Genomic DNA, 27,348 nt, shown 5'->3' with positions numbered 1-27,348 from the left:
CGAGGGAGAGCCGCGGGTCTCTCCGGTACACTCCTCTGTCCGCGACGCCTTGGCAGATCCTCACTGGCGTCGCGCGATGGAAGAGGAGTACGCGGCTCTTCTTGCCAACCAGACGTGGGACCTCGTGCCGCGTCCGTCTGGTTCTCCGGGGGTTCACTCAGCGGCCTGGTGTGGATTATGATGAGACTTTCAGCCCGGTCGTGAAGCCCGCTACGGTGCGCACGGTCCTCTCACTTGCGCTCTCGCGCACTTGGCCTGTGCACCAGCTGGACGTGAAGAATGTATTTCTTCACGGCACCTTGTCAGAGACCGTTTACTGCTCTCAGCCTGCGGGATTTGTGAACTCGAGTCGTCCGGATATGGTCTGCCGGCTCAACAAGTCTCTCTATGGACTGAAGCAGGCTCCACGGGCTTGGTACTCTCGGTTCGCCACGTTCTTGCTGACACTGGGGTTCACCGAGGCTAAGTCTGACACGTCTCTCTTCATCTACCACCGTGGGGATGAGACGGCATATCTGCTGCTATATGTCGATGACATTGTGCTCATAGCTTCCAGTCAGCAGTTGCTTCAGAGTGCCATCTCCTCTCTACAGCAGGAGTTCGCTATGAAGGATCTTGGTCAGCTACACCACTTCTTGGGCGTCACTTTTGAGCCATGCCAGTTTGGTCTCCTTCTGCACCAGCGGCAGTACGCCCTCGATATTCTGGAGCGGGCTGGGATGACTGATTGCAAGCCCTGCTCCACTCCAGTCGACACTCAGGCGAAGCTGTCTGCTGATCTGGGTGATCCGGTGGCTGACCCTACAGCCTACCGGAGTCTGGCCGGCGCTTTGCAGTATCTCACCTTCACCAGGCCGGACCTCACCTACGCTGTTCAGCAGGTCTGTCTCCACATGCATGATCCCCGGGAGTCACACCTTGCTGCGCTGAAGCGTCTCCTCCGGTATGTCCGTGGCACTGTGGACCTCGGCCTGGTACTTCACCGATCGTCCTCTGCTGAGCTGGTGGTCTACACCGACGCTGACTGGGCTGGCTGCCCGGACACTCGTCGCTCCACCTCTGGCTACGCCGTCTTCCTGGGCGGCAACCTGGTCTCCTGGTCGTCCAAGCGGCAGCCGGTTGTCTCCCGCTCCAGTGCCGAGGCGGAGTACCGGGCTGTCGCTAACGGCGTGGCGGAGGCGTCCTGGCTGCGACAGCTCTTGGCGGAGCTCCACAGCCCGCTCGCCAAGAGCACGCTCGTCTACTGCGACAACGTCAGCGCCGTGTATCTCTCCACCAACCCCGTCCAGCATCAGCGGACGAAGCACGTGGAGATCGACCTACACTTCGTGCGCGACAGAGTCGCCATTGGCGATGTTCGGGTACTCCATGTCCCGACTACCTCCCAGTTTGCTGACATCTTCACGAAGGGGCTGCCCTCGTCGACCTTCTCGGAGTTTCGATCCAGCCTCAACGTAGCCGGTGGCTAGTTGTGGCTGCGGGGGGGTATTAGTCCTTTTTTGTGCTCTACTTGTACTCTCATCTTGTCCAGTCTTGAACACCGCTGCGTCGGTTGTTCAGACTGCGGGGGGTGTTAGCTTTCTTGTTATCCAGTCTTGAACACCGCTGCGCCGGTAGTTCAGACTGCGGGGGAGTGTTGGAGTATATTGAGCCCATGTGTATAGAGGCCCATCTAGAGGCCCATGTGTTGGATCTATATATACCCACCCATCTAGGGTTGGAGGAATAGAGAAATAATTCCCGTCATTAATAGCAAACAGTCAAACAGAGATTCTTGTAGAAGACCATGCAAACTAAAAAAACTGATACTGGAGTTAATAGTATGCGAAATTCATGTGAGCCTATCTAACAGGACATGGTTACCGAGATATTAATATTTCTCATTAACAAAAAAAAGAATATTGTAGTTATGGTTCCCTATGCGCCTAAAGGGATGGAAAGATATATTGCGATTTCTTATTTTCTTGGCAAACTGGCAAAGCAATGCAAAAAACAAAACGACAATCTCAACTTGATGGGGCCAAGAAAATGAGAAGTCAATAAAACCTCCTGGATGTTGCTTCTCCATCTTCTGTACATGCCATCTTCCTCCAGGTTATTAAGATAATGCACATGAGAAGACCGAAAGTCAATGCGAAAGGAATTAGATTCTGCTGGTGGAGGAGCTGACAGGATCTTGTGGGCAGCACTTCGAGGCAACTGGTAAAGATAAGACATCAATTAGAAAATAATTCTCACTCAGTGAAAAATTGAAAATGCATCTCAAATACTAGAAAGAATAACAGAATTGCAGAAAAAATCAGGAGTAATGCAATTTCATGCTAAGATGACAAAATATGGATTTTTGCCCAAAATCAATGATCATACTGAATATGAATATGATTTGAGTAATATGGGTTTATTGTTAATTATCCAGGATATGATACTACGCTTTAGAGTTGATTATTCTTAAGGATGACTATGATACCCGATGGCACCATTTGGAAAACGAAATTATTCCACAATCCTAACTAGAGAACAGAAATGTTGTTTATCGTTTTACAAATACATTGTACTGTACTCCTTTTAATATTCTGATTTGTAAAATACATTGTACTGTGCTCCTATTATAATATTCAGAATTGAAGATAATTACTACGCCAAATGGTGTATCGTCAAACAAAACACTTATACGATTTAAATGCATCACAAGTAGCAAAGCTAAATAGTGGTATCAGAACACAGAAGTTCTGTAACAAGCATTAGAAAAAAAAAGCTTTGCGGGGCAATGTGCTGCTCCTTTTCTTTTTGGGCGCGTGTGCCGTTTTGCTTGGACTGGTTCACTTCTCTAGTCGGGACAGAGCTTCTGGGAATCTCAGAGTCTCTGTTCCCCTCCCCACGTGTGTTCATTCAACTCTAAAGCAGAGCTGAATGAGGGGCTTCCCCTTTCCTTTCTTTACCTCTCTGCTTGGCCCAAGGGATTTGTATGGCGACATCTAGAATTTCCATTCTTGGTAATGAAAATGGGGTATGGCCTCGTACCAAAAAAAAATTTGAAAAAAAAGCTGGAGTGAAACAAAAACAGTACTCCCAACATATTTCTTAAACTTCACCTTTAACCGGGCGAACTGATCAGCCAGGGATAATTCTCTGTGGACCATATCCATTAACCTGTCGAATAAGTCATAATGAAAAATAAAATATCTACTTTAGGATCATATTGAGTATCAGACAGCAAAATTGATAATCATTTCAGTGAATCGGCTATACTGAGTCAGGAGATTAGTGTAAGCTTCAAAAGAAGATGAAAACAGAACATATCAGCAAATAAACAGTGTGTGCCTGGTAGAATATCAGGGGCTGAAGTGATACAAGGAAAGATGGGGAACATTAGCTTGATAACAAGCTGGGTACATAGAAAAATGTCAGGATCTGCTGGAGAGAGAAAGCAAATGAACTGACAAGAATTATCAGGCAAACTCTACTAACAAAGCTAACAAATCCTCCTGAATGAGTGGGCAGCTTTGCGGAGAATTTATAAGCAACTCTTGTGCCACCGCCATCTCAACAACAATTGTGTGTAATCAGCTGGTTGGGTGTATGTTCTTTCCTTTTGGTTTGGATGTGACCTTGTGGGTGGAGATTGGGTATGTGGCATTTCCCTTTTAAAAGAGACAGTATAATAAAATTTTCCAATATCCTTCTTTCATTATAAGTTTGGAACAGTCAGAATTGTGATTATGCATTAACCGCTGCACAGTTCCTAATGGAAAGCGGTGTGGGATCACCAGCCAGGAGTTTAAGGGTACACTGATTGGAGTATATTTTGGCATGCTAAGGCAGGAGCAAAGAGCTAAGGTGCTTGTAGCTAAGCAAGTTAAAACAAAAAGATAAAATAATCAGAAACAACACTATACAGAAAGAATGTTAGAACATACAGGTAAAGATCAAGATCCTCAATATTAATCAAAGCACCATTCAAAGCCATCAGTGACTTGCCAGGTGGAACCATTCGCTGATTTGCAATAATTTCATCTTTGATGGAATCGTCAAGCTGTAGAAACATGGTATTGTTGTCAGTAGTCGTCGAAGCAATTTCATAATTTGTATGAATGCATTGGAAATAAAGTAGAGAAAAAAAATATTAGTCATCTTTATTTATGTGCATATATCAATGTTTAAAGTGAGTAGGATGAAACAGTACCTTCATTCGTGATAGTGAAGAAACTATACTTGGGAAATTTTGATTTATTTCCTGCATTGACTGTAAAGGGTCTGATGCTTGAACGATCCGCTGTGCTGTTTGATGACCCAGATCTGCAGGGTGGAGCAGACCGGAAATGAAAAAAGGTGCTTTTATAATGTAAAATGATGCACTCGAAATTTTCCCGTTCAAAAAATGAAGTGCTGCTGTTGGACAAACAGAAACACAGAAAAATCTGAGCGATACTTATCAATTTATGGAAAGTAGGCAACAATACCTTTGAGTTCCCATACTTCAAGTGTGTCAGATACTGCTGATGACAACAGATAATCTCTGAAGGCCATAATCTCAGCATTTAGCTCCGGTTTCCGTTCCTAGAAATCAATAGAAAATACATAGAAATAATAATCAACACTTCTTTATTTACACATCGCATTGAAGTTTGGTTAAGCTGCTGTCTGAATAGAACAAACCAGAATCTTGGAAAATATAAACCCTCTGACTTCTTGACTGAGGTCTTCAGTCTTAGGATCTTCTAGAGGAACACCTGGAAAGGAAACAAATAACAGGGATCAATCAGCACGAAATTAAGGAAAGAAAATCAGGGCTCGATCAGCCAAAGACAGAGTCTTTCCTACTTTTGCTACTTTTCCGCATGACACATATTTACTTGATAATTCCAAGATTTTTTTGTTTTCAGAAAAAAAAAACTAAGAAGCAATCAGTGCATCAGTGCAAAGAAAACAGCTAGCAGAATTACCCTTCTTTATAGCAGTGTCATCCATGGCTTTGTATTCCATGTTTTTTAGGGCAAGCTCTACCCCATAACCACTTAAGGTGACTGCATCTACAGCACCAATTGAACCACAAAAGCTAGATGTAGCCTGACATCCAGATGGTAGGACAGGGCGCAGAGCATACCTGACTTTTCCCTATGAACAGCATATACATCAAAATTAGACAACCCAAGCATGTGCCAAATTAAAACATACACTAGGATATTGATAGCAAATATCATTTGCACACCGAATTTAAAAGAGACATTCATGATTGATTTTGGAGATAAAACTATGTCGCCGTTACAAATGGTAAGCTGAGGAAAACACGTTGGGATCTTGTCGGCGTTCCGACCCGTGGGGCCTGAATCCCAACTAGTAAATGCTGCGTGTTTCCTCGTCCCAGATGATGATGCAAGAGGCAATCACAGTAACGCACGGTTTATCCTGGTTCCGGCCGCGGGGCCGTACGTCCAGCAAAAGGGGTGTGCGAGGGCACTGTATTATCTTGCACCCGAAGTGCTCGTAGTAGGGGATACAAGCGAGGCGAGAGAGGGAGAGAAGCTCCCAAATCTCTGCTAGAGGTGGAGTTGGTTGAGAGGAGTGCTCAGTCGTGCTGAGAGTCCTCTGAGGGGGAGTTCAGAGAACTTACTTCCAACCTTTGATTGGAGAGAGTCGATCAGCCTGCGCAAAAGGAAACCCACCCCCTCCTTTTATAGTTGTAAGGAGGGGCGGCGTACATGAGTGTAGGGGCGCGGAAGTCGTCGTTTTCCCCCGAATTGCGGGTATAGTGGTCGAACACTGTAGAAAGTGTACTGTGGGAAGGCGGCGCGCGTCGCTGTCGTCCTGGGCTCCGTCCTTGGCCCTGCGAAGATTGTGCCGGTCGTCCCGCAGAGTCCCAGCAGTAGTAACGGCGTGGGACGGTCCCGGACCCCCTGGTCGGGGTGCGAGCGTGCGCACTAGAAGGTCCGGGGGCGCGTGGAAGTCCCGGACCCCACAAGAGAGAGGTCCGGGGCCCTGCCCACGCATGCAGAGTGCCCCTCTCGGGAGGACACGTGCCATCGCCAGACCCCTTCCCCTGCAGGAGGTGAGTTCGGATGGTTGATGTCGGCGGAACAGTAACGGGGGCGGCGCCAACTTGTCTTGTACTGCGTTGAATGCTCCACAGGGCTGCTACAGCGGCTGGGGTGGCAGAGCGGTGACCGGGGTCAGTGGACGGGACGCCGGTCACATCCACTGCGGGAGTGGCAGTCTGACGCCACCCGTCCTTTGAGCCGTGGCGGAGTAGCTGGCCTTTAATGCCTTTGTACGGCGGTCGGTTGGGCGGTGGGGCCATTTGTCCCTTGTGCCGAGAGATGGCCTCGAGCGAGGCGGAGATTGGCCACCCGCTCGAGGGCAGGTCTGCTGTCCACGAGCGAGGCGGAGGTTGGCCACCCGCTCGAGGGCAGGTCCGCTGTCCTCGAGCGAGGCGGAAATGCGATTGCGCGGTCGAGGGTCCCGAGGGGAGCCCTCGAGCGAGGCGGAGATGAGTGACCCGCCCGAGGGTAGATCCGCTACCCTCGAGCGGGGCGGAGTTTGTTCAGTGGGCCTGAGAGGGGCCCTCGAGCGAGGCGGAGATTGGCCACCTGCCCGAGGGGGATGTGGTTGGGCCACATGCTGGACTTCTTTGAGTCCTTTCCTTTCCTCTGAGGGAGAAATAGGCCGTGGGCCTTCGTGGGCCCAGTTGCCTTAACATATGTTTGTGTTTTTGAAAGTGGTTTTAGTACCTCAATTAGGGTGTCCCTAATTGTGGCACCCGACAGTAGCCCCCGAGGCTTTGGTCGAGTCAAGGGATTCGGCCAAAGGGTATTTCGGCGATTTCTCCTTCGATGTGATCGGAGACTGCCGTGCCCCCGCCAGGCGCGCCTGGGCGCCTGCCCCGCGGATGTGACAACTCGTCAGACGGGGTAGTGCGCCTGCGGGCAGGGTGCTCGAGGCGCGTGCCCTTTTGTTTGTTTGTTTGGAGGACGAAACGTGTCCGTGTGATGAGGGGGGGCCAGGGCGACGGCGGCACCCGCTGCTTGGCAGCTGGTGCTTTCACCGAGCTGTCCCGTACGTAGGGCCTTGGCCCCAGCGTTCCTGGTTGCTTTACGGCGCGCCGTTCGAGGGCATCCGGCCAGGGCCGATGCTGCACCGCTTAGCATCCGGGGGCTCAGCTCCGCTTTATTTCGTTCGGTCGTGTCTCGGTGTAGGGACCGAGGATATCTTTTGCTCGTGGTGCGCTGTGTCGTCACGGGCGATACAAGCCACCGCTCTTCCACAGGCTTGAAGCTTTACGCCCGGCGCAGCTATAAATAGGGATCGTGGGGTTCCTTTTCCTCTCCAACCTCCCAGCTCTTTCTTCCAGCATTGCCCAATTCTAGTAATGTTTCCTTTGCCTTTTTGCGACCGGCCCCCAGATGGGGTGGCCTGGCTTTTTTAAGCTTTTGGCGCTAGAAGAATGCTTGCGAGCGGTTGGGGAAGACCGGAGTGGGCGTGCGCACCATCCCTCAGCTTCAGTGGGATCAGCGGAAGAGCATTGGGCCCGTGGGGTCCTGCTCCTGCGACGTCCCCTGGCCTGAAGGGGGATGGAGACGCCTGACCGGGGCGCTGGCGCCAGGTTCGGCGGCTGTTTTTCGCATCGTCCCCCCCGGTGACAAGGTTGCTCTCGGGGAGACGGTGCGGAGGGCGCTGTCCGCCAGCTTGACCCCCCGCGTGGTCTTCGGTGGAGGAGACGCTAGAAGAAGGTTTGCGAGGAGAGCGTCCCGCTGGACCCGTGAGGTCTGGGGGCCGCTTCTCGCATCCCTAGCAGCCTCGCCGCTGCGTCAACTAGGGGCTTGGTGCCTTTCTTCGTCGCTCGCTCCTCCCCAAGACAGGGAAAATTGCCACATAGGTGGCAAGGTGTTTGTATCTTTCGATGGCTTCGCGCCGGTGACCCTTTGTAATCTTTACTTGCATTGAGCAATAAAGTCCCATTTCTCCTCTGCGGGGAGGATTACCGAGGGTATAGGGGTGTACATAGAGTTACGACCCTCGAATATGTGTGAAGTCTCCTTCGCGGGGGCGCGTCAGCGCACCCGCGGGTGTAGCCCCCGAGGCCTTGGAGGAGCGTTTGTGCTCGTCCAAGGGCTACAAACGTCGTCCCACTGGGTAGCTTTACTGGGATGGCCGTCCAGCGTCTTTTCAGCCGGCATCGGCACTTTTTCAGCCGGCCTCGGCACTCTAGTGCTGGTTCGGCGATCTGGCGTTCAGCTTTAGCCGTTAGGGGGACGTACGCTAATAGCGGTGGGTTTGGTTTACGCACGGAGCTTCATAAGTGATGGTTGTCGATTTATTTGAGGGTGTGGTTTTGAACCGTGGTGTGCGAGGAGCCCCCGAGCCTAGGCCCGTGTGAAGGCGTTCAGGGGAAACCCTCGACTTTAATTACGACCCTCGTCGCCCTTCCGCAGGGAGGAGGGGTGAAGCGCACCACGCTACCCATGCCCGGGCCGCGAGCTATGGCTGCTTCAGTGAGCTATTAGCGGGTTGTTCAAGTGGACGTCCGTGCCCCGTTCGATAGGGGTCGGCTTGTGGTCCATAGACACGTCTCATAAAGCGCTCGCGAGGGTTCGCTAGGCGGGGCTCGAACCCATTCGGTAGGATTCGAGGGCTCGATGCTCTCCCTCGATGGGATCCCCCTTCTAGGCACCCTCGACTGGCCTTGAACACTGCGTAGGATGTCTCGAACTCCGCGTTCGAGGGTAGCTTGTACGGCACATCCCTGCAGTCCCTGACTCTGGTGATCTGGGGCGCCTGTCGAACCCCCTGAAGGGCCAGGCTTCGATCCCCTGATCGGTAAGGCCTCGAAATGCGATTCCTTCGAGGGTAAAGAGACCCCTGAAGGAATATTCCGTCTTGGTTTGAAACGACGCAGAGTCGCAAGTCGTGCGCGCGGGTCTTCCGCTGGTGGTGGGCGAACGTGGCCCGATTCGTGCGGTGCGGCGTGGGCGCGCCTTTTCAGGCGTCGGCCTCGGGCAGACGGAGCGGCGTGGGCGGCGGCTGACGGATGGGATAACACAACAGTCGCGTCGCGCCCGCCGGTTACCGTGCCGCATTTATCGCCGCGTGCGCGCGTGGGGAACTCCGCGGTCGTGGGGCCCACCCGTCAGCGATAGCAAAATCTACCGCATTGAATGCGGTAGATTTGGGCCGTGGCTGTGGGTGCGCCCCCCGTGGTACATAAATATGGAGAAGAAGGGGATGTTTTGGGTTCACCTGGCCATTTGCCTTCATCCTGTTTCGCCTTCTCCGCCTCCGTCGCCTCCTGAACCCATAGCCTAGAGCGAGAAGGAGAAAAGGAGAAAGAGAAAGAGAGAGGAAGAGACTTAGCCATTTCGGAGCCTTCCTTTTTCCATCCCCCCTCGACTCTCGGAGATGTCGGATATCCAGGAGCCCTTGCCATGGGGGAAGTCCTCCGCCACCGTCGCGGTGCTGGAGCAGCTGGTCGCCGATCGGCTGCTGACGCGGAACCCCGACGCGGGGGCGCCGGCGTGGATTTCCCCGCGCCCGGACGAGTCTGAGCCGAAGCCCCCGCAGGGCTATGTTGTGAGCTTCGTGCGCCTCCACGAACGGGGCTTCGGCGTCCCCGCCAGCAAGTTTATGAGGGCGCTGTGCGAGTACTACGGAGTGGAGCTGCACAATTTCAGCCCCAACTCCATCTCGCAGGCGGCGGTCTTCGTCGCCGTCTGCGAGGGGTACCTCGGCATCGACGTCCACTGGGATCTCTGGATCCACCTGTTCCGTGGCGAGCTCTTCGTCGAGAACGCGTGGAACCAGCCAAGGCGGTTCGCGCGCGCCGGTGGCTTGACGTTCCACGTCCGCCCGAACCGGCGGAACCTTTACATCACAAGCAAGATGACGACAAACAACTCCGGGTGGAGCCGAGGGTGGTTCTACCTTCGAAACTTCAGCGGCGCGCTCCCGGCGTTTACTAACAAGGTTCTTCGGGAGCGTCCGGCGAAGCGGGACTGGGGGGTGTCGCCCCCAGCCCAACAAGCCAGGCTCGAGGGCCTTACCGATGCGCTGGCGTGTTTGGCGAGGAAGGGATTGACAGCGGCGGACGTCATCGCGAACTTTCACCGGCAGAGGGTGATCCCTCTTGTGGAGAGGGCCCTGCCGATTTACCGGCTCATCCCCGGGAGCAAGGTCGAGGGCTCGAGGACGTCGAGCAAGCTTCTCTCCCACACCATCGCCGCCCGAAGGGCGAGGTATGCGGTGGCGGAGTTTCCCCAAGATCCCGCGGATCTTTGGAGGATCAAGATGCGTCCCGAGCCGGGGTATATTTCCCTGGTGAGTTTTGGCTTCGAACTCGTCGTGCATCGTGTAGTTCCCCTTTCCTGACCCCATCTGTGTGTATTGTACAGGGTTTGAGATGCGGCACCTCGAGGCCTCCGGTCTCAAAACAGCGCCTGATCAATCGCCTCCACGCGGAGAAGATGAAGAGGCGGAAGGATGCGGTGGAGGCCAAGGCCGAGAGGAAGAGGAAAAGGAAGGCGGCGCACGACAAGGCGCGCCAGCTCGCTCGGGCGGAGGGGAAGCCGCGACCCGCCACACCTGAGTCCTCGGAGGAGGACGAGGAGGAGGACTCGGAGGAGGCCTCGGATGCCGAGGACCGCGCGCCGAGGGGGGACGGGGAGGGCGCGAGCCCCCTACCGTTCTACCTGTGGGACGAGGAAGAGGGAGCAACCGTGGCGCCAGAGGAGCCGGGGGCCGTAGCGGGGTCATCGGCGAATCCCACCCTCGAGGGTGCGGTACGGGGGTCATCCTCGCCGGCGACCGGCGAGGGGTCGCCTGCGCCCCAGGTGCTGATCCGCGGCCACGAGGCCGTGGCGGGAGAGGAGTCGTCCGTGTTGGCAGCCTCGAGCCATCGGGCTGACACGAGGGGGGCGCCCTCGGGGCAGTCTTCGAGGGACAGCCCGATGCCCCAGGCTCGAAAGAGCGCCACGAGGAAGAGGAGCATGAGTGCTCGATCTGGGTAAGCATTTTGGATTTCGTTTTTTGTTATGTACTTGGTAAATTTCTCGATCCCGCTCAACTCGTGCCTCTTGACTTCCAGCCCCGGGGCCGTTCCCAAGGATGCAGTGCGGCTTGCCCCGGCCAAGGCTCTCAAGACCGGGGCTCGCAGCACTCCGCACACGGCGCCGCAGCCCCCGCCCGCCTTGGATCTCGAGGCGGCGGCCGCTAGGCTACGGGAGGCAGTGGCCCGAGGGGCCCAGGCGGCGCAGCAAGCCCGGGAGGAGGGTGACGCTGGTCAGAGTGACGCCGGCCACCGTGGCGCCGAGGCGGCTGCTCAAGCGGCCGACGCCGAGGAGACCGGCCAGGGCGGTGCCGGTGGCGCCGCCCAAGCGGTCATTGATGTTGAGGCCGGTCAGGGCGACGCAGATATCGCCGCCCGGCCGGACATAGGAGGAGAAACTGGCGGGGGCGCGCAGGAGCACCCTGCCGGCCAAACTGCGGAGGAGACCCCCGTCTTCGAGCCTTCGAGGGCCGAGGGCGAGGGTCTCGCAGAAGAAATGGCGCAAGAGGCGCCAGCGGTAGAAGGAGCCCCCATCTCGGAGCCCACCGAGGCCCGAGACGAGGGTACCGCCGCGATAGTGACCGTGCCCACGGCGCAGGGGGGCGCAACGGCGGTGGTGGAGCTGCCAGACAGCAGCGAGGAGTACGGGGACTCGATGGATATCGACCCCGCTGCTGCGGCGAGCGCCGCCGCACACATTGCCGAGTTCGCGTCGGCCAGCGCGGGCGTGCTCGAAGCGGGGGCGTCGGAGGGGAGCCACCTCGGGGTTATCGTCCCGTCCGGTGTCCCCTCAGAGTTCCTTCGCAAGGAGCAGGAGGAGGAGGCCTGGAACAAGCAGATGGGCGTTGGGCGCGAGATCTTGCAGGCCCTCGACCGCGCTTATCAGCTTCATCAGAACGCGGATTACCAGGTCAGCCAGGTAAATATTTCCCCCCGAAAATTGCTCGGATTCGGTTTTAGCTTTTACGCATCCTCACCCACACCCTCCCCCTTTGCAGCAGCTGAGGGAAATCTCGCGCCAAAAGAGCGTCGAGATGAACCGGCTGTACTCCCAGATGAGCCAGCTCGGGCAACACAACGCCGAGCTGGTGCTCAAAAACATCGACGCCAACACCAAAATGGCCGATCTGGGAGCGCGTCAGCAGGTGCTGGAGGAGGAGCTGGCGCGGGTTGCTGGTGAGCGGGATGTCCAGAGGGCGGCAGCGGAGGGGAAGGCCCAGGAGGCCGAGGCACAAGCTGCCGAGCTGCAGCGCCTTCGGACGGCGCTCGAGGAGAGAGCTCGGGAGGCGGAGGCGCAAAGCGCCGAGCTGCGACGCCTCGGTGCCACTCTTGAGCAGCAGAAAGCCGAGCTCCTCCACAAAGAGGTGGCCGTGGTTGCGCTCGCCGGGACCCTCCAGGAACAGGGTGTGGCCCTCGAAGAGAGGGAGGTGGCCCTCCAGAACATGGGGGCTAGCCTTAAGGAAAAGGAAGCCTCCATTTCCTCGCTCGAGGAGGCCGCCCGTACCCAGAGGGAGGAGGCGCAAAAGAACATGGCGGGTGAGTACCTTTGATTTTCCGTCGTTTTGCTTTCTTTCGTGGCTAATGTTGATTTCCTTTGCTCAGAGCTGAGGCAAAAGGTGGCGGATGAGACCGCGGCGAAGGAAGCGGTCCACACCGCGCTCACGGCGGCACAGATGGAGTTTGCTGAGCTGGAGCAGACCGCCGTGAGCGTGTGTCAAGAGCTCGAGGGGGAGGGCGCCGTCTCGGGCAGTTCGGTGATCAGCCGCCTGCGCGCGCTAGGCGGCCGGATTGCCGAACACGCCAAGAGTACCTTCCGCCTCGGTGTCCTGCGGGCTCTCGCCGTGGCCTCGACGCATTACCTCATGGATCTCCAGAGGGTATCGTCGGGGTACGTCGTTCCTGATGATGCGGATGCGGATGCCGCGTCGGTCATCATGGATGAAACTGACGCAGCCGCAGAGGAATTCGCCACCGTCCTCGCCGAGAAGCTCGAGGCAGACATCCCTCCCATCGCTGAATTCGACGCCCCTGAAGACCCGCAGGGGGGGATGGATGACTGTAGGAAAGTTGGGCCTCGAAGCCCATTGTAAATAGATTAGTGTTTATCATAGTCGCGCCTTGTAATCGCACTTTATGAATATAAGAGATTTGTTTTTGTAATTTGAATGTGTGGCCCGTCGAGGCCTTGTGTGTTCGAGCCTGTGTTTTTTTTACTTTACTTCCGTGTTCTTCGTATGCGACTTAGATAAACATCTGCGAGGAAGTTCGCATTCATAAGCAACGTAGGCGTAGGATGGTGAGGGGGGTGCCGTATCCCGGAGGCGTAGGCGGCCCCACGACTCGGCCAGCCCCGTACCGTAGTTGCTTACGCCTCGCATCTGTTTTTTCCAAGGATACGAGAAGCTTAGGGTCGAGACGGAGATATTTCGAAAAAACATTGGCAACTTTTTGGGGACGTTCGGGGGTTCCCCCCGTAGTAGCCCCCGAGGGAGGCTCGGTTTTGCCGAGGGTAAAGCCGAGCATACCTCGATGTTCGTGCGCGCCCGAGCCCTCGAGGGTCGGGAATGTTCCCAAAAAGCTATAAGTAAAGCGTACTTCCTTATTATTTCGGGAAATTGAAAATGCGAGTACGAACAATATACAAATAGCTTGAAATGCTAAGGATAGAAACGACGTAGCTGTTGTATATTCCAAGCGTTGGTGAGGATTTCGCCTTTTTCGTTGGCCAGCTTGTACGTGCCGGGCTTGAGCACCTTGGCGATTATGTACGGTCCTTCCCATGGAAGTGAGAGCTTGTGGCGGTCCCTGTTGTCTTGTCGAAGCCTTAGCACCAAGTCCCCTTCGTTGAGGTCTCGGCGCCGGACCCTCTGCGCTTGATACCTTCGCAAGGACTGCTGGTAGCGCGCAGAGTGGAGGAGCGCCATGTCTCGAGCCTCGTCCACTTGGTCCAGCGAGTCTTCGCGAGCTCGCTGGTTTCGTTGCTCTTGATATGCCTTGAGCCTCGGCGATCCGTACTCCAAGTCAGTGGGGAGGATAGCCTCGGCACCATGGACCAGGAAGAACGGAGAAAAGCCTGTGGCTCTGCTCGGGGTCGTCCTCAGGCTCCAGATGACCGAGGGTAGCTCCGTGAGCCACCTCCGGCCGAACTTGTTCAGCTTGTTGAAGATTCTTGGCTTTAGTCCTTGGAGGATCATGCCGTTGGCACGCTCCACTTGCCCGTTCGTCTGTGGGTGTGCCACAGCCGACCAGTCCACACGTATGTGGAAGCTGTCACAGAACGCCAAGAACTTCTTGCCTGTGAACTGGGTGCCGTTGTCGGTGATGATCGAGTTCGGGACCCCGAACCTGAAGACGATGTCGGTGAAGAATTGGACTGCTTGCTCGGATTTGATCTTGCCGATGGGTCGAGCCTCGATCCATTTGGAGAACTTGTCGACCGCCACCAGCAAGTGAGTGAAGCCCCCGGGCGCCTTCTTCAGCGGACCGACGAGGTCCAGCCCCCACACGGCGAACGGCCACATGATGGGGATGGTCTGCAGAGCATGGGCCGGAAGATGTGTTTTTCGAGCATAGAACTGGCAACCCTCGCAGGTCCGCACGACGTCGGTGGCGTCGGCGACCGCGGTGGGCCAGTAAAATCCTTGCCGAAACGCGTTGCCCACGAGGGTTCGTGGCGCGGCGTGATGGCCGCAGATGCCAGCGTGGATGTCGCGGATCAGCTCCTTGCCCTCGGGGAGGGGGATGCATCGCTGCAAGACGCCCGAGGGACTGCGCTTGTGTAGCTCATTGTCGATTAGAGCGAAGGACTTGGCCCTCCTGGCGAGGCGCCGTGCCTGAGCACGGTTCGAGGGTAAGATCCCTCGAATCATCCAGTCAAGGGACTGGACGCGCCAGTCTCGCGACGTGGGGGCCTCGTCGACTTCCATTGCTTCGGCCTCGTCCGCGGAGGTGGTCCCAAAGTCAATGTCCATGGGCTCGACCCCGTCCGCCAGGGGGTTCCCGCCGGGGGACCCGGTGGACGAGGGGCCCGGCTCCGGCGGGTCCTTGAATTCGGCGGAGGGCTTGGCGATGTCGCGGGCGAAGATATTCGGGGGGACAGTGGTCCGCCCCGAGGCTATCTTGGCCAGTTCGTCGGCATCCTCGTTGTACTTGCGCGGGACATGATTGAGCTCGAGACCGTCGAATTTGTCTTCGAGGCGGCGCACCGCGTTGCAGTATGCCTCCATCTTCGGGTCGTGACAGCTGGACTCTTTCATTACTTGGTCGACGACAAGCTGAGAGTCACCGCGCGCGTCGAGGCGTTTGACGCCGAGCTCGATGGCGATGCGGAGGCCACCGAGGAGGACCTCATACTCCGCCATATTGTTCGAAGCAGGGAAATGCAAGCGGATCACGTACCGTATGTGTTCTCCGAAGGGTGAGATGAATAGGAGGCCGGCACCGGCGCCAGTTTTCATCACCGACCCGTCGAAGTACATAATCCAGCATTCGCCCTGGATTTGTGCTGGGGGTAGCTGAGTGTCCGTCCACTCAGCCACGAAGTCAGCCAAGATTTGGGACTTGATCGCTCTGCGGGGGGGCGTAGGCGAGGGTCTCTCCCATCAGCTCCACAGACCATTTGGCAATTCTACCCTCGGCTTCCCGGTTGCGGGCTATCTCTCCCAAGGGGAAAGACAAGACAACGGTGACGGGGGAAGCCTCGAAGTAGTGGCGCAACTTGCGTCGAGCTAGCACTACTGCGTAGAGCAGCTTCTGAATCTGCGGATAGCGTGTCTTGGTTTCGGACAACACCTCGCTGATATAGTATACCGGCCGCTGGACGGGCAGAGCCTGACCCTCCTCTTGTCTTTCAACCACGATCACCGCGCTGACCACTTGGGTCGTCGCAGCTACGTACAGATAGAGGGGCTCGCCGTCCGTAGGTGGCGTAAGAATGGGAGCATGAGTGAGCGATGCCTTCAGCCTTTCGAGGGCTTCTTGAGCTTCGGGGGTCCACGTGAAGTGCTCGGTTTTCCTCAAGAGTCGATACAGGGGTAAACCTTTCTCGCCGAGACGCGAGATGAAGCGGCTAAGGGACGCTAGACATCCCATGACCCTCTGTACCCCCTTCAAGTCTCGGATCGGTCCCATCCGAGTGATGGCCGAGACTTTGTCAGGGTTGGGTTCGATGCCCCGCTGGGAGACAATGAAACCCAAGAGCATGCCTCGAGGCACCCCGAATACGCACTTCTCGGGGTTAAGTTTTACCCCTTTGGCCCGTAGGCAATCGAACGCGATCCTGAGATCGGCAACCAGGTCGTCCGCCTTCTTGGATTTTACAACGATGTCATCGACATATGCCTCTACGCTCCGCCCGAGATTGTCTCCGAAAACGTGGAACATACACCGTTGATAGGTAGCTCCGGCGTTTCTGAGGCCAAAGGGCATCGAAACGTAGCAGTACATGCCAAAAGGTGTGATAAAAGAAGTCGCGAGCTGGTCGGACTCTTTCATCTTGATTTGGTGGTAACCGGAGTAAGCATCAAGAAAGGATAAGAGCTCACATCCCGCAGTAGTATCTACAATCTGATCAATTCGTGGCAAGGGAAAGGGAACCTTCGGACATGTCTTATTTAGACTAGTGTAGTCCACACACATTCTCCAGATTCCACTCTTTTTCTTCACTAATACTGGATTAGCTAGCCACTCGGGATAGAATACCTCTTTGATGAATCCAGCCGCCAGAAGTTTCTGCAACTCCTCGCCGATCGCCCGGCGCTTGAGCTCGTCGAAGCGTCTTAGGCGCTGCTTCACCGGCTTGGAGTTGGGTCGGACATCAAGAGAGTGCTCGGCGACCTCCCTCGGTATGCCAGGCATGTCCGAGGGGCTCCACGCAAAGATATCTGCGTTGGCGCGGAGGAAATCGACGAGCACCACTTCCTATTTGTCGTCGAGGGTGGCGCTGATCTGCAACACCTTGTCGTCGGAGTGGCTTGGGTCGAGGGGTACTTTCTTGATACCCTCGGCGGGCTCGAAGCTCCCGGCGTGTCGGTGCGTGGAGTCTAAGGCCTCGCTCGCCATTTTGTCGAGGGTGGCTGCGAGGGCCTCGTCCTCCGCTTGAGCTTCCGCACGCTCAACGCACTCGACGTCGCACTCGTAGGCGTGCTCGAACGAAGAGCCGATGGTGATGACGCCCTTCGGACCCGGCATTTTGAGCTTGAGGTAGGTGTAGTTGGGGACAGCCATGAACTTGGCGTAGCAAGGACGACCAAGGATGGCATGATAGGACCCTCGAAATCCCACCACCTCGAAAGTAAGAACCTCCTTGCGGAAGTTGGCGGCTGTGCCGAAGCATACAGGCAGATCGATCTGGCCGAGGGGTTGGACTCGCTTCCCCGGCGCAACGCCATGGAATGGCGACTTGCTGGGGCGAAGGTTGTCCAGTCCGATCCCCATGAGCTCCAAGGTAGGGGCGTACATGATGTTGAGGCTGCTGCCTCCGTCCATGAGCACCTTGGAGAAGCGAGTGTTGCCGATGATGGGATCGACAACGAGCGGATACCGTCCCGGATGCGGGACGTAGTCGGGGTGGTCCTCGCGGCCAAAGGCGATGGTATCCTTCGACCAGTCGAGGTAGGATGGCGTGGCTTTGGTAACGGAAAAGACTTCGCGGCGCTCACGCTTGCGCTGCCGAGAAGTCATATTCGTCGTTGTTCCTCCAAAGATGAAGAAGGCGTTCTCCACTGGGGGGAACTCGTCATCTCCACCTTTGTCACCAGCATCCTTCTTCTTGTCCTCGTCGCGATGCGCGACGCGGTTGTAGTATTTCTTGAGCATCTCGCACTGCTCGAGGGTATGGTTGACCGGGCCCTTGTGGTGAGGACACGGCTTCTTAAGCATGTCGTCGAACTGGCCACCACCGCCTCGAGGGGGGCCTCGAGGTCCCTTGCGGTCTGGGGCAGCTGCAAAGGCCTCCTCGGAGTCCCCTGCCTGTCTTGACCCGTGCTGGCTTGGTGGGACCGGCTTCTTTCCCTTCTTCCCCCGCTTCAGTTTCTTGGCGGGGGCATTGGGTTTGACGCTGCCGCCCTCCGCGGGCGCATCGTCTTTGCGCTTGCTCGATTTGTCGTCGAAGATGGCACCAACCGCTTCCTCGCCGGCGGCGTAGTTGGTGGCAGCGTCGAACAACTCATTGGTGTTAACGGGTCGGCTTCTCGCAAGCTCATGCACCAAGTTCCTGCACGTCGTACCCTCGAGGAAAGCGTTAATGACCTCGACGTGGGTGACGCTGGGGAGCTCGGTGCACTGCTTGGAGAAGCGTCGCACGTAGTCACGCAGGGACTCGCGGGGCTTTTGGCGACACCCTTTGAGGTCCCAAGAGTTCCCAGGGCGAACATACGTGCCCTGGAAATTGCCCACGAAGATGTGGACCAAATCGACCCAGTTGTGGATCTGATCCGCAGGCAGGTGCTCGAGCCACGTTCGTGTGGCGTCAGCAAGATGGAGAGGAAGGTTGCGGATGATGGCCGCGTCCTCCGTCGCGCCGCCTAGCTGGCATGCTAGGCGGTAGTCGTTAAGCCAGACTGCAGGATCAGTCTCGCCCGAGTATTTGACGAGGGTGTTGGGTTGACTGCAGGATCAGTCTCGCCCGAGTATTTGACGAGGGTGTTGGGTTGTCGGAAGCGCGGGGGAAAAGGCGCGGTTCGAATCTCCCGGCTGAACACCCGGGTGCCCGGAGGCTCTGGTGACTCACCCCTGTCGTGCTCGGGGTCGAAGCGTCCACCCCGTCGAGGGGTGTACCTCCTGCCGTTGACGACGTTGCGGGCGTCGCCGTCGCCAGCGTGCCCGCGAGTGTCACGGATTCGCTCCCTTACGGGAACTCTCCCGATGCGCTCGTGCACCGAGGGTGTCCTCGCGCCGGGCGCTACGGCTGCTTTGCCCTTCGCCGCTGGGGGTGTGTGCACGGAGACCTCACGGTCCTGGTGCGCAGTCCCATCACACTGCTCCGGGGCCTTCGAGCGCATGCGAGACGCAGAACTCTCGGCCTGCTGCACGGCAGCTTGCTCGATGAGCTCCTGTGCCTCGCGGCGCAGGTTGCGGCCCGAAGGTGTCGATGGCTCGGGCATAGCTTGGAGTAGGTAAGCCGCAGCGACGAGATTCTCGCCCGCCGTCTTCAGTTCCGGAGATTTGTCGACGTTGTCGTCGGCCAGGATGCGCTCCCGGGCAACACGTCCCGCCGCCTGGGCGTGTGCACCAGGCACGGCACGCTGCTGCTCGAGTGCGGCGCGTAGCTCCTGGGTTTGTTGACGCTGCTCGTCAAGCTTGGCTTGAAGCTCTTTGAGCTGCGCCAGCTGGGCCTGTCGCGCCGCCGAGCTTGACGAGGAAGGCGCTGCAGGCGGGTTCGCTGGTTGCTTCGCCCGCGCGTCCGCCCCGGCTTCCCCGTCGTTGCCTGGGGCGTTGTCATTTTGCTCGTCCGCAAGGTCCACCATGAAGCACTCCCGGGAAGGATCGAAATCCCCCTCGCAGGAGTCTTCGGAGCAGGTGAGGCAGTAGGCCGTCGCCAGCTGGAACGCGCGGAGAGCGTCGGGGTCGCGGGCCCTGGAGTAGTCCTCGGCCTCCTCGGCTACGAAGTTGGTCATGAAGAAGTCGATGTCGTCGGCGATCGAGCTCGCCGTCTCGGGGTAGGATTCGTCAGGAGATGACGCGACGGGGCTGCGAATCGACCGAAGATGATAACCCGGCAGATCCCCACGCTCGATGAAGTCAGCGACGGTTGACGAGGCGTGGGCGGCAGCGTTGCGCATCCCGAAGGGGAAGGGCGACGCCGAAGTCGAGTCCCCCCTGGGAGGCACTAGTGTTGCCGCAGGCGATGGTGCCGGCGCAGATGACGCCGAGGCACGCGATGGCGAAACGGTTGCCCCATTGGTCGTGATGCTGAGTTGCGACACGCCAGCCTCGACCCACGTGGGGGAGCTGTGGCGTGCCGCACGACGCCGCTCCGCGCGTGCTTGTCGCGAACGCTGACCCGAGCGCCTGTTGCGCCGGGCTGGCGAAGTCGGAGTGATGAGGTTGCGTTCGGAGGAGAGGAGCTGCATGAGGTAACCGTTGCCGGTTGTCCTGAACTCGAGACTCCCGAACGAGATCGCGCGTCCCGCTGGAAACGGATCCGAAACACCCATAGGGTATGGATTCGATCTGCTCGCCATTCCTGGAGATCAAGTGGGAAAAAGAGAAAAAGTCACGCAGCTCCCCTACCTGGCGCGCCAACTGTCGGCGTTCCGACCCGTGGGGCCTGAATCCCAACTAGTAAATGCTGCGTGTTTCCTCGTCCCAGATGATGATGCAAGAGGCAATCACAGTAACGCACGGTTTATCCTGGTTCCGGCCGCGGGGCCGTACGTCCAGCAAAGGGGGTGTGCGAGGGCACTGTATTATCTTGCACCCGAAGTGCTCGTAGTAGGGGATACAAGCGAGGCGAGAGAGGGAGAGAAGCTCCCAAGTCTCTGCTAGAGGTGGAGTTGGTTGAGAGGAGTGCTCAGTCGTGCTGAGAGTCCTCTGAGGGGGAGTTCAGAGAACTTACTTCCAACCTTTGATTGGAGAGAGTCGATCAGCCTGCGCAAAAGGAAGCCCACCCCCTCCTTTTATAGTTGTAAGGAGGGGCGGCGTACATGAGTGTAGGGGCGCGGAAGTCGTCGTTTTCCCCCGAATTGCGGGTATAGTGGTCGAACACTGTAGAAAGTGTACTGTGGGAAGGCGGCGCGCGTCGCTGTCGTCCTGGGCTCCGTCCTTGGCCCTGCGAAGATTGTGCCGGTCGTCCCGCAGAGTCCCAGCGGTAGTAACGGCGTGGAACGGTCCCGGACCCCCTGGTCGGGGTGCGAGCGTGCGCACTAGAAGGTCCGGGGGCGCGTGGAAGTCCCGGACCCCACAAGAGAGAGGTCCGGGGCCCTGCCCACGCATGCAGAGTGCCCCTCTCGGGAGGACACGTGCCATCGCCAGACCCCTTCCCCTGCGGGAGGTGAGTTCGGATGGTTGATGTCGGCGGAACAGTAACGGGGGCGGCGCCAACTTGTCTTGTACTGCGTTGAATGCTCCACAGGGCTGCTACAGCGGCTGGGGTGGCAGAGCGGTGACCGGGGTCAGTGGACGGGACGCCGGTCACATCCACTGCGGGAGTGGCAGTCTGACGCCGCCCGTCCTTTGAGCCGTGGCGGAGTAGCTGGCCTTTAATGCCTTTGTACGGCGGTCGGTTGGGCGGTGGGGCCATTTGTCCCTTGTGCCGAGAGATGGCCTCGAGCGAGGCGGAGATTGGCCACCCGCTCGAGGGCAGGTCCGCTGTCCTCGAGCGAGGCGGAGGTTGGCCACCCGCTCGAGGGCAGGTCCGCTGTCCTCGAGCGAGGCGGAAATGCGATTGCGCGGTCGAGGGTCCCGAGGGGAGCCCTCGAGCGAGGCGGAGATGAGTGACCCGCCCGAGGGTAGATCCGCTACCCTCGAGCGGGGCGGAGTTTGTTCGGTGGGCCTGAGAGGGGCCCTCGAGCGAGGCGGAGATTGGCCACCTGCCCGAGGGGGATGTGGCTGGGCCACATGCTGGACTTCTTTGAGTCCTTTCCTTTCCTCTGAGGGAGAAATAGGCCGTGGGCCTTCGTGGGCCCAGTTGCCTTAACATATGTTTGTGTTTTTGAAAATGGTTTTAGTACCTCAATTAGGGTGTCCCTAATTGTGGCACCCGACAGGTCTCAACAAAGTACATCATGATTGTTCAGCAAACCTTATGCATGTGTTTCCTGTTCAGGAAAATGCCAATAGGAACAGGAAGTATCTTAAGCAAAAACAAGTACCATATTGTCAGAGAGGTATGCCTGATTAATAGAAGTACAAACAAAAAAGCCATCACATCAATTACTGCTAATGTGAAAATTTCATTAAGTTTTCTTGCCATGTGTGGGACTTTGGTAGGTGAACTTGAAAGAAGCAATAGGCTATCAGCGTGTACACGTTGATGAGATAGTAGAAACATCTCTAAGTCAGTATATGTGGAAGGATAGCTACCAAACAAATAATGACCTTGTATTATACCTATGGTACCATTTTCTACGGTTTGTTATTTCCTCATGATCTCATGTGCCCTGAAGTACACCCCCAAAACAGGCATGTCTATGTTACCTGCTTTGATGCTTCTGCTAGTTGAACATGCAGCTCTTTGAAGCATTTTGTCCCGACAGCCCCATAAAATATAGCAACTGGAGCAGTAATATTTGCACGAGGATATACATGGTCAAAGTCAAAGAGTTCAGGTTGTTCAGTGGAGTCCACAGTTCTGTTCAACAAATATTCTGAGTTACCAATCTTGCAGCCTGGGCAAGGGGAAAAATTAAGGAAAAGGGAATATACTTACAGCTTGCCCAAGCCCTCCAGCCAGTCACGTAGATCGGCTGAATTAAACAGCGGAACATTCCCTGTGTCCACCCAGCAGCAAGTTCCTCCAGAAGAGTTAGGACCTACAGCCCCATCAAAATTTTCTTCAGTAGCATGACCAGAAATTTGCTCTGGTGAATCCTTAATAGAAACCGAAGATAATGACTCCTCTGCAAGCTGCCTGTAAAGCACTAATCTTGGCGATGCTGATCGAAGAGTAAGAGAAAACTCAAAAATTGAAGAGAGTGGCTCATTGAGTAGTGTGCGGGCATCCTCAACAATCTTCTGGGCACAGCATTTTGCCGTCAAACATTCAAAGCCTTTGTCCAGTTCCTTCCAGTGGTTGATAAAATCCCAAAATAGATCCTTCCTTTCTTTTGAAAGTAATTCACTAACAAACGTGGTAAACAGAAGATTTATTAAGGCGTTAACAAGTAAAATTGGGTGTCAACAAGTAAAACTGGTCGACCAACACCGATGCTGCAAATATTATATAACAGGAACTATACTATGTTTATGTTTCCTCAGGTCCACAGATGCAAAATCAGAACCATACAAGAGAAGAGTATATGCTAGATTAGTCTAACTGCATGTTCCCACAAAGGGGAAAACAAACTAGGTGCGCTTTGACAATATTACCATATTATGCCCACTGCCTTACTTATTTGGCTTATTGGTTGTCAAAAGAAAGAAAAAAATTGTCTTCTTCAGATAGTAGAGTTTTGGATCAATCGGCTGATGCTTCTCCAGAGAATAAAATAGGATTGGTTGCATACATAAGTGGAATCAAGCTAGCTTGATGTTAGTCCAATACCTAGCATCTGACCGAGTGTCTCAACACAATTTCGGATAGGCCACGATATTGATGGCATAATTTGACTTGAGTACTAATTAAGGACAAACGGGCACCAAAATTTCACATTATATAATCTTAATTTCATCCAGGTTTAAATCATCTTTCAAGATTCAAACAAAGCATCTACACCATTAACGAACAGATCTTATGTATATGAAATCATTGCAGTGAATATTGCATCTACTGTTATGCTTAAGATGCAAATGTATGGACTAAGGAAACAATACATATAATACTAGTTTGAGACGGTGCCAAAAAAATTCCATACTAAGATGAAGCTTTAAAACATGAATCTAATAGTTATGTCGGCAGCACAAAGAAACGAAAAATACTATCAGAACAGGCATGCTATGTCTATTGTTCTGTAGAATTTAATATTTTGTACACCACTTTAAAGAAAAAAAACATCACATAAACCACTAATGTTGCAATCTACTATATTCAATTCCGGAAGTATCACTGAGGTTGACCAATCCCAGGACCGAGGGAAGGATTTCTACAAACCACGAGTCTCTGTTAGCGGGCACCCATCTATCGGAACACACATCAAGCGCCACATAGACACATAGTCCTTCAGTGTTACATACAACCACGGTACTAGTGCACTAACCAGTTGTTAACAGTCAAAAGGGAAACAAGGAACCTGGCCGATTTGAATGCCATTGAAATCAGCTATTCAACTCAAATTTTAAAAAGAAAAACAATTGAAACATAAATAGCTTCCATCTAAAGTGTAGGTCGGGTTCTCAACGCTAAACCTCAGTGACCAAAGTTACTAGTAAAACCCAAAAGGCTTTAGTCAAATTGACATATCACTATCAAACAGAGCCGCAAACGCACCTGGCTTCGAGCAGCAGCGGCGTGCCGGCCCACTTGGCCCGAAGGGCCGCCTGCACGTTCTTCTGGCTGCGGATCTCGGCCCCCGCGCCGCCCGAGGACAGACCTCCCACGAGCAGAACCGAAACCAGCACCGCCGCGGCAGCCGAAACCCCAGATCGGGCCCCTCGCGCCGGCGCCATGTAGGCGAGACGCGTGCGACCCGAAGCCCTCTCGCCGCTCCGATCCGATTGGCTACACGGAGGCGACGGCGGCGGAAGATAAACCCCGCATCAAGAGGATTTTGCGCGGGTCTTTGCGGTTGTCGCCGGCGAGATGTGGAGCGCGGTGTGGGGGAGACTTCGCCGGAGACCTGGGGGGGACAGCGGGGATGGCGAAGTCTAAAGTGGGAGGCAGCATTTAAAGAGGACGTGCTGGCCGTTGGATCGATTATGCACGGAGGACAATTTTTCCTTTTTTATATAAAGGAGTGGGACTTCATTTTTGTAATTTGCTGGCGTCTTTTTTCCCCCTGTTTTGGGAGGACCCAAACTTCATAGTCATCATTACTCCGTACATGTCTAATAATGCTCTACTGACACTGCTGAAATCAGCAAATTGCAATAGTTTGAATTTCAAAATGTGAAATTCAGGATATCGAAGACGTATATTGTATTGGATCAGAAGCGATGATGTGTATTGTGGACAAATTTTAAACGCGAGGATCCGTTATATTCCAAGACAGAGTGATGAGCGTCTCAAAGTGTGTCATCTAGGAACACTATAATAGGTCAAACAAGGAAATAAGATAATGAAGTATTGCAACCTAGTACATAATAAGGATGGAGAGAGTATAACTGATAGTATCTAGTGTTGTTAAGACACCTTTTTGAAATAACTTAACGCTTTCAGAGAGGTTAAGGTGTTGTTTGATTCCAGAGATTTATTTAAATCCCTATCACATCAAAAGAAATTGTTGGTACCCTGTAACAGGGATACTCACTCTTACTACGGCAAGGCAGGACCCGCGTAGTTATCCGTAACTGCGCGCAAAGGACGGAATAGCCAGGCCCCACGGGTCAGGATATTTCCTCACCAAGCCAATGGCCCCGGACCCGTCCTCCGCCTGGGGATGGGTCCGGAGACACCACATGTCCCTAAGAAGAAAAACTCCGAGCTGACAGACGAGGCCGCGGACCCCCTATAGGGGTCCGGGACCTTCCTACGTCCATCCGGACCTCCCTTACCGCGCGGGGGTCCGGAGCCGCCACGTGACCCGGAGTCACGGGCGCGGACTTGTGCGCAAGTCTTCCGCTGGAAGACTCGCGCACCCACCGCATTTAATGCAGATGGTTGAGGCGTGCTCTGTCGCCGCGGCACGCGGGACAGCCTTTGTCAGGTCTCACTGTGCACCGCGTATTACCAAGGTACACAGTGTAGCCGCCTGTGCCGCACCCGCGCAGAGCCCGTCTGCCGCATTAATTGGATACGACGGCACTGCACTTTTCCATCATGCCTCCTACGCCGCAAGCTACGCGGTCCGTTCAGCTACGTGGCAGGCAACGCCGCTAGCTATGCCTGGCACCGCTCCGACAAGACAGCGCCTGGACACGCCGGACGGAGGATTCCGGGAGCAGGCAATGGAATCCAGGAAAGGGCTCTCCTTCGCCTGCGACGCCATAATTATGAACAGTATGTTATCTTGTACTGCATCGTTGGGCCCACCTGTCGGGGTCCCAACGGCCATGTACGCGCCCCCTTGAGATATAAAAGGGAGGCGCTCGCTGTACACAACAGGCCGAACAGGCTCTCCAGACACACACAAGCTCTCACGAACTCTCTCGAGACAAGGCAATACAACACACAGTGTACGTAGGGTATTATGCTCCGACGGCCCGAACCACTCTAATCCCGCTGTGTTCATCGTGTTCTTGAGCGAGATCAAACTAGGACTAGCTAACCCCTGAGTACACACCCTCTGGGCTTAGGCGGGTGCCTTCAACCACCCGGCTGTGGTTTGCAGCACCACGACATTTGGCGCGCCAGGTAGGGGCTAGTTGGTCGCAGTTCATCTCTTCCCCGTCTCCATGGTTCGTGCGGACGATGTGGAGATGACGAAGGGTGTGGCGTCCTCCACGCCACACGCCTCTCGAGTTTCTGCTCCAGGGGCAACTGTGCCTGTGGGGCAGGCACCGTCGGCGGCAGCGCGCGCAGCTCGACGGCAAGGGACAGGGCGGCCGTCACGGGCCCCCTCACAGGCTGCGAGCGGTGGAGCGCTGGCGGCGGCTAGGGAGTTGTTTCGCAACCCTCCGGCTGCTGCAGCCTCGCCAGACGCCCTGAGGCAGTGGCGGGACGATGTTGACCGTCTCCTCCATCTGGCTCAGATCTCCCCCAGTTCTGCAAGGACTGGGCAACGACCTCCGCCCGGCAATGCGGTGGTACCCTACCACCAACGCCAGGGCGATGCGTCGGCATCTGTGCGCTCCCCCACCGTGAGGGGTGCACGGACAAAAGACTTGCGGGCGGAGCTCAACCGCCGGCGCGCGGGAGAGGATGCCCGCATCTCCGTTGAGAGGGCGCGAGAGCGCCACCTCAACATTGAGGGAGGCAACCTCAACGCCGACTTGGACGTGGTAGCACCCAAGCCTCCAGTGAACGCCCGGATACAGGCGTGCGCCCCGGTGGCTGGGGTGGGCTGCGCTGCCCTGGCAGAGCACCTCCGCGCGGTGGCATGGCCGTCCAAGTTCCACCCGCACCTGCCGGAGAAGTACGACGGTCCCACTAACCCGTCGGAATTCCTGCAGGTGTACGTTACCGCCATCACAGCAGCTGGTGGTAATGACGCCGTCATGGCAAGCTACTTTCATGTAGCTTTGTCTAGGCCAGCCCGGACTTGGCTCATGAACCTCACACCTGGGACGATCCAGTCCTGGGAGGAGCTCTGTGCGAGGTTCACAGCGAACTTCGCCAGCGCATACCAGCAGCATGGTGTGGAGGCACACCTTCACGCCGTGAGGCAAAAACCCGGAGAAACGCTCCGGGCCTTCATCTCGCGCTTCACCAAGGTACGGGGTACCATTCCTCGTATCTCCGATGCATCTATTATCACTGCTTTCCGCCAGGGGGTACGTGACGAGAAGATGCTCAAGAAGCTGGCGACGCACGAGGTGGAAAGCGTTACTACGCTTTTCTCCCTGGCAGACAAGTGTGCCAGGGCCGCTGAGGGCCGTGCATGACACTCAGCCCCCCAAGACGG

General features: G+C 55.8%; 1 protein-coding gene across 1 annotated transcript in view; it reads right to left on the bottom strand.

Moving 5' to 3' along the window:
• Positions 1 to 24,486, bottom strand: part of LOC120650802 (UDP-glucose:glycoprotein glucosyltransferase-like) — a 44,405-nt gene extending 19,919 nt beyond the window's left edge. Inside the window, exons 1-10 of the mRNA XM_039928084.1 lie at positions 24,117 to 24,486; positions 22,401 to 22,811; positions 22,169 to 22,322; positions 4,944 to 5,115; positions 4,657 to 4,730; positions 4,461 to 4,557; positions 4,184 to 4,296; positions 3,918 to 4,033; positions 3,093 to 3,150; positions 2,047 to 2,199 (exon numbers count right to left, since the gene is read on the bottom strand). Coding sequence (XP_039784018.1) covers positions 2,047 to 2,199; positions 3,093 to 3,150; positions 3,918 to 4,033; positions 4,184 to 4,296; positions 4,461 to 4,557; positions 4,657 to 4,730; positions 4,944 to 5,115; positions 22,169 to 22,322; positions 22,401 to 22,811; positions 24,117 to 24,295 — 1,527 coding nt within the window. The 5' untranslated portion in view covers positions 24,296 to 24,486. The remainder of the gene's footprint in view (positions 1 to 2,046; positions 2,200 to 3,092; positions 3,151 to 3,917; positions 4,034 to 4,183; positions 4,297 to 4,460; positions 4,558 to 4,656; positions 4,731 to 4,943; positions 5,116 to 22,168; positions 22,323 to 22,400; positions 22,812 to 24,116) is intronic.
• Between the last annotated feature and the right edge of the window lie 2,862 nt (positions 24,487 to 27,348).

The sequence above is a fragment of the Panicum virgatum genome, chromosome 9K (assembly GCF_016808335.1).
Source record: "Panicum virgatum strain AP13 chromosome 9K, P.virgatum_v5, whole genome shotgun sequence".
Classification (NCBI taxonomy): domain Eukaryota; kingdom Viridiplantae; phylum Streptophyta; class Magnoliopsida; order Poales; family Poaceae; genus Panicum; species Panicum virgatum.
The sequence above is the reverse complement of the archived record's forward strand: the minus strand, read 5'-3'. Positions and strand labels throughout refer to the sequence as shown.